This window comes from Nomascus leucogenys, chromosome 15, assembly GCF_006542625.1.
Source record: "Nomascus leucogenys isolate Asia chromosome 15, Asia_NLE_v1, whole genome shotgun sequence".
Classification (NCBI taxonomy): domain Eukaryota; kingdom Metazoa; phylum Chordata; class Mammalia; order Primates; family Hylobatidae; genus Nomascus; species Nomascus leucogenys.
The window spans coordinates 96,837,565-96,844,847 of NC_044395.1; the positions used below are offsets into that span (position 1 = coordinate 96,837,565).

Here is a 7,283-nt window from a genome sequence, read left to right on the forward strand (position 1 = left end):
TGTGTAGGGTGGGCAGCTGGGATGGAAATGGGAGGCTGCTGCTGCTGCTGTGCCCTGGCCTCCTGAACTAATGATATCACTCACCAGAAACTACTGTTCCTGCACTGTCCAAGCCACCCCAAACTAGTTTGTCCAAATGAATCTGCGCTGTGTGGAGGGAGGCACCTCTGTAGCTCTGATGTCAGATGGCAATGTTGAGATGGCGGTGGCCGGTGGGGACAGGGCTGAGCCAGCACCAACCACTCAGCCTTTGAGATCCCTAGGCTGGTCTACTGCTGAGATCTTTTGTTAGAAGAGAGGAGATCAAGCATTTGCAAGGTTTCTGAGTGTCAAAATATGAATCCCATATAACTCTTTCACAATCCCAACTTCATGCTGTCTACAGGTCCATATTTTAGCCTGCTTTCTCCGTGTTTATCTGAAAAGAAAGAAAAGCTAACAGTGGTGGTCAGATTTGAAATTAGCCAGATCTTAAGCTTTTCTGGGGGAAATTTAGAAGAAAATATGGAAAAGTGACTATGAGCACATATACATCTAGCCTTTAAAACAGTTTTATCCAAAATAAATGTATCACAAAATTAATAAAAATAGTACTTGCTTGTTTTGAATAATTCAATTTTTTTTCAGAAATTAAACACTGTTAAGATTTTAATGCATATCCTTTCAGAATTTCTGTGATTTCATATATGTACAAATACAAACATATATACATAAAGAGAATCCTACTATACTTGCTATTGTCATTCTATTCTCTGCTTTTTCACGTGAGCATCTTTCCATGTCACTGATGCATACAGAAATTGCACATATGCATCAGTGCACACAGAAAATTAAATTTTCTGCATGGTTTTCCACTGTATGTCTGGACCATAGTTTATTTAATAATGCCCTTTGGGTAATTATTTATATTGTTTCCTGCTTTTTCAAATAACAGTTTCTGAAACAAATCTCTCTCTCTGTCTTTGTATAAATATTGTTGCATTCCTGTGGAAATGTTTCTATTGGATAACTTTCCAAAAGGAGATTTATTGCACCGAAGATAATATATTCAAAAATTTTAAAGACATTGCTAAATTGTCTAGTGGGCATTTTATACCAATTTGTACTCCTCCCAAGAATGTATGGAGATATCTTAATTTCTCCATGCCTTCATTAATGCTGAACCATATAAGTAGTTTTAATCTTTGCTGATTGAATAGATAAAAAATATCTAATCTAAATCTAGTTCTTAAAAGTTCTATCTTCTGCCGAAAGTAATACACGTCTATTTTAGGGAGTAAAAATCACAAGTAAGGATAAAAAATAGTGCAGCAATAAACATAGGAGTGTAGATGTCTCCGAACATACGGATTTGATTTCCTTTGGATAAATACCCAGTAGTAGGACTGCTGGATCATATAATAATTCTATCTTTAGTTTTTTTGAGGACCTCCGTACTATTCTTCATAGTGGCTGTACTAATTTACATTCCTACCAACTGTGTATGAACGTTCCCTTTTCTCCACATCCTTGCCAGCATTCATTATTGCTTGTCATTTGGATAAAATCTATCTTAACTGGAGTGAGATGCCATCTCATTGTAGTTCTGGTTTGCATTTCTCTGATGATCAGTGGTGTTGAGCACCTTTTCATATACCTGTTTGCCATTTGTATGTCTTCTTTTGAGAAATGTCTATTCAGATATTTTGCCTATTTTAAAATCAGATTATTAGATTGTTTCCTGTAGAGTTGTTTGAGCTCCTTGTATATTCTGGTTATTAATCTCTTGTCAGATGCATAGCTTACAAATATTTTCTCCCATCATGTGGATTGTGTCTTCACTTTGTGGATTGTTTACATTGCTGTGCAGAAGCTTTTAATTTGATGCAATCCCATTTGTCCACTTTTGCTTTGGTTGCCTTCCACGGGAGTAAATAAATGTAGTTTGGTAGATTTTGGTATAGTAATGCAGGCCAGTGGAGTCAGGGGAGAAATGTGTAGGGAAGTGAGATAGTTCTAAGGAACCTACAAAGATACCTTATGATTGACTTACTCAATGTGAAGTCAATATTAAACTTGATGAGCTCTAGAGACGGTCATGCATTTTAAAAAGAATTACTCAAAATATTGTCTTAGAATACCAGAGAGCAAATGCTTTAAATATAGGCTGGGAAGTAAAATGCTAAACGAGTGAGAAGGCATTTGGGGTTGAGTTCAACCTAAGAGGTAGGGGAGCCACAGGGAAAGACCTAGCACCTGCCACAGAAGAGAATTAGGAAGCAGAATTGAACTATAAGCAATTTTGACGTGTTCGTTGGGCTGCAGTTGAAATAGTTTTTGAGGTTAATGAGACATTTGAAATGGCTATATATTGTTTAACTCTTGCATAGACCTGCATAGGGAACAATCTAATAGGATTTCTCTGTGAATCAAGTCTTAGAAATTTGCTTTTAATTTTTATGAAAAACACCCATTTCTTTGTTTTTGAGACAGAGTCTTGCTCTGTCATCCAGGCTGGGGTGCAGTGGCATGATCTTGGCCCACTGCAATCTCTGCCTCCTGGGTTCAGGCGATTCTCCTGTCTCAGCCTCCTGAGTAGCTGGGATTACAAGTGCCTGCCACCATGCCCGGCTAATTTTTTTTGTATTTTGGGTAGACATGGAGTTTCACCATGTTGGCCAGGCTGGTCTCAAACTCCTGACCTCAAGTGATTCACCCACCTTGGCCTCCCAAAGTGTTGGGATTACAGGCATGAGCCACTGTGCCTGCACCCCGAAACACCAATTTCTGATGTGTAATGCATATAAGATGGAACAAACTTCAGTAAAGCAGGGACTTGAAAAGAGGCTTTGGTAGCAGCTGTCAGCATTAACCCTTGCCCCTCGGTACCTCGTAATCCCACCCCCGCTCAAAGTATGTTCGTCTGAGAATTTGTCTCCATAACTATGTGACCATAAAAATTCTCATCGATTTTGTTAGTTGATCAATTGAGGGAAAAATATATGTTACTTGATATAACTGGTGGGTCAAAAGAATTAACCCAGGCAAATTTGAGATAGGTGGATGGGATGATGGATTGAAAATACAGTTGCTCTTTTTCCAATTATGTACTAAGTAATTTGAGAAAGATTGATCTAATTGGGTCTAGAGAGTACACCTCACATGGCATTGTTAGACTTTTTTTCTGCATCACTAGCAATCTGTGCACTACAACTCAAATCAGTAGGTTTTCCTGGCATATATAATTGCCAATGTTTTTTACCAGAAGAGAAACATTACTCCCACCTCTTCTTATTATGTTACAAACTATAGTGCTAATGACCATCGACCAACAATGACTTTCAGGATGACCTGTGTGAGTTTTATCTGAAACCATGTGAATTTTTCATCTTAAAAGTCCCTTAGAATCTCAGTCTATGTACACTCTGGTTTGTTGCAGGTTTAGAGTTCTGTGTTTTTTGTTTCTAATGTAGACACAGCCTTATAATTTACAACAGCATTCACTAATTAAAATTGTAAGCATAATTACTATCCATGATACTTATTATTAGTTTGCATTCATAAAGCTCAAAATTCACTTCATCCTTTCAAGTAGTGAATAATTAGTTTCTTTGAGTTTGCAGCTTTATCATCCTTTTATGACCCATTTGGAAGAAATAAACAACCAACCTCCTGGAAGACTGCTTTAAAAAGCTGGAAATATATTGTCCAGCTAGTGCAATGAGGCCAATACAATGTGGAAAATATTACTTTTCTTTGATTTTAGTAGCCTGTTTATCTTTACATTTACTGAACAAATAACTATTGAGCACCTAATGTATACTGGGACCCTTGGGGAGGCAAAGATGAATCAGAGATTCTGTCCTCAAAGACCTTAAGGTTTTTCTGGAAGGAAATAAAACTTTACATATATATATTTAAACATTTATATGTGTGTAACAGGTATAAGTAACCATAAACACTGTCAGAAGAGGAAATAGCTCTATGATCAGCACCTAACATGATATATTAAGGTAGAAGATTTAATACATGAATAAATAATTGAATGTATTTATTTTTATTATTTATAAGATACATCAGTGGGATATATTGATATTGGTCTTAATATGACTTGTTTTTGTTGTTCTCAGATACCTCAGCCAGCATGGCGGCCTCTTTCCCACCCACTTTGGGACTCAGTTCCGCCCCAGATGAAATTCAGCACCCACATATTAAATTTTCAGAATGGAAATTTAAGCTGTTCCGGGTGAGATCCTTTGAAAAGACACCTGAAGAAGCTCAAAAGGAAAAGAAGGATTCCTTTGAGGGGAAACCCTCTCTGGAGCAATCTCCACCAGTCCTGGACAAGGCTGAAGGTCAGAAGCCAGTCCCAACTCAGCCATTGTTAAAAGCCCACCCTAAGTTTTCAAAGAAATTTCACGACAACGGGAAAGCAAGAGGCAAAGCGATCCATCAAGCCAACCTTCGACATCTCTGCCGCATCTGTGGGAATTCTTTTAAAACTGATGAGCACAACAGGAGATATCCAGTCCATGGTCCTGTGGATGGTAAAACCCTAGGCCTTTTACGAAAGAAGGAAAAGAGAGCTACTTCCTGGCCGGACCTCATTGCCAAGGTTTTCCGGATCGATGTGAAGGCAGATGTTGACTCAATCCACCCCACTGAGTTCTGCCATAACTGCTGGAGCATCATGTACAGGAAGTTTAGCAGTGCCCCATGTGAGTTTTACTTCCCAAGGAACGTGACCATGGAGTGGCACCCCCACACACCATCCTGTGACATCTGCAACACTGCCCGTCGGGGACTCAAGAGGACGAGTATTCAGCCAAACTTGCAGCTCAGCAAAAAACTCAAAACTGTGCTTGACCAAGCGAGACAAGCCCGTCAGTGCAAGAGAAGAGCTCAGGCAGGGATCAGCAGCAAGGATGTCATGAAGAAGATCGCCAACTGCAGTAAGATACATCTTAGTACCAAGCTTCTTGCAGTGGACTTCCCGGAGCACTTTGTGAAATCCATCTCCTGTCAGATCTGTGAACACATTCTGGCTGACCCTGTGGAGACCAACTGTAAGCATGTCTTTTGCCGGGTCTGCATTCTCAGATGCCTCAGAGTCATGGGCAGCTATTGTCCCTCTTGCCGATATCCATGCTTCCCTACTGACCTGGAGAGTCCAGTGAAGTCCTTTCTGAGCGTCTTGAATTCCCTGACGGTGAAATGTCCAGCAAAAGAGTGCAATGAGGAGGTCAGCTTGGAAAAATATAATCACCACATCTCAAGTCACAAGGAATCAAAAGAGACTTTTGTGCACATTAATAAAGGGGGCCGGCCCCGCCAACATCTTCTGTCGCTGACTCGGAGAGCTCAGAAGCACCGGCTGAGGGAGCTCAAGCTGCAAGTCAAAGCCTTTGCTGACAAAGAAGAAGGTGGAGATGTGAAGTCCGTGTGCATGACCTTGTTCCTGCTGGCTCTGAGGGCAAGGAATGAGCACAGGCAAGCTGATGAGCTGGAGGCCATCATGCAGGGAAAGGGCTCTGGCCTGCAGCCAGCTGTTTGCTTGGCCATCCGTGTCAACACCTTCCTCAGCTGCAGTCAGTACCACAAGATGTACAGGACTGTGAAAGCCATCACAGGGAGACAGATTTTTCAGCCTTTGCATGCCCTTCGGAATGCTGAGAAGGTACTTCTGCCGGGCTACCACCACTTTGAGTGGCAGCCACCTCTGAAGAATGTGTCTTCCAGCACTGATGTTGGCATTATTGATGGGCTGTCTGGGCTATCATCCTCTGTGGATGATTACCCAGTGGACACCATTGCAAAGAGGTTCCGCTATGATTCAGCTTTGGTGTCTGCTTTGATGGACATGGAAGAAGACATCTTGGAAGGCATGAGATCCCAAGACCTTGATGATTACCTGAATGGCCCCTTCACTGTGGTGGTGAAGGAGTCTTGTGATGGAATGGGAGATGTGAGTGAGAAGCATGGGAGTGGGCCAGTAGTTCCAGAAAAGGCAGTCCGTTTTTCATTCACGATCATGAAAATTACTATTGCCCACAGCTCTCAGAATGTGAAAGTATTTGAAGAAGCCAAACCGAACTCTGAACTGTGTTGCAAGCCATTGTGCCTTATGCTGGCAGATGAGTCTGACCACGAGACCCTGACTGCCATCCTGAGCCCTCTCATTGCTGAGAGGGAGGCCATGAAGAGCAGTGAATTAATGCTTGAGCTGGGAGGCATTCTCCGGACTTTCAAGTTCATCTTCAGGGGCACTGGCTATGATGAAAAACTTGTGCGGGAAGTGGAAGGCCTCGAGGCTTCCGGCTCAGTCTACATTTGTACTCTTTGTGATGCCACCCGTCTGGAAGCCTCTCAAAATCTTGTCTTCCACTCTATAACCAGAAGCCATGCTGAGAACCTGGAACGTTATGAGGTCTGGCGTTCCAACCCTTACCACGAGTCTGTGGAAGAACTGCGGGATCGGGTGAAAGGGGTCTCAGCCAAACCTTTCATTGAGACAGTCCCTTCCATAGACGCACTCCATTGTGACATTGGCAATGCAGCTGAGTTCTACAAGATCTTCCAGCTAGAGATAGGGGAAGTGTATAAGAATCCCAGTGCTTCCAAAGAGGAAAGGAAAAGGTGGCAGGCCACACTGGACAAGCATCTCCGGAAGAAGATGAACCTCAAACCAATCATGAGGATGAATGGCAACTTTGCCAGGAAGCTCATGACCAAAGAGACTGTGGATGCAGTTTGTGAGTTAATTCCTTCTGAGGAGAGGCACGAGGCTCTGAGGGAGCTGATGGATCTTTACCTGAAGATGAAACCAGTATGGCGGTCATCATGCCCTGCTAAAGAGTGCCCAGAATCCCTCTGCCAGTACAGTTTCAATTCACAGCGTTTTGCTGAGCTCCTTTCTACCAAGTTCAAGTATAGGTATGAGGGAAAAATCACCAATTATTTTCACAAAACCTTGGCACATGTTCCTGAAATTATCGAGAGGGATGGCTCCATTGGGGCATGGGCAAGTGAGGGAAATGAGTCTGGTAACAAACTGTTTAGGCGCTTCCGGAAAATGAATGCCAGGCAGTCCAAATGCTACGAGATGGAAGATGTCCTGAAACACCACTGGCTGTACACCTCCAAATACCTCCAGAAGTTTATGAATGCTCATAATGCATTAAAAACCTCTGGGTTTACCATGAACTCTCAGGCAAGCTTAGGGGACCCATTAGGCATGGAGGACTCTCTGGAAAGCCAAGATTCAATGGAATTTTAAGTCGGGCAACCACTTATGAGTTGGTTTT

General features: G+C 42.1%; 1 protein-coding gene across 1 annotated transcript; it reads left to right on the forward strand.

Moving 5' to 3' along the window:
* The first annotated feature begins 4,123 nt into the window (after positions 1–4,123).
* On the forward strand, positions 4,124–7,283 carry RAG1 (recombination activating 1). The gene has a single exon (XM_030829431.1). It carries the CDS (start codon positions 4,124–4,126, stop codon positions 7,253–7,255), a length of 3,132 nt encoding a protein of 1,043 aa, XP_030685291.1. The 3' UTR covers positions 7,256–7,283.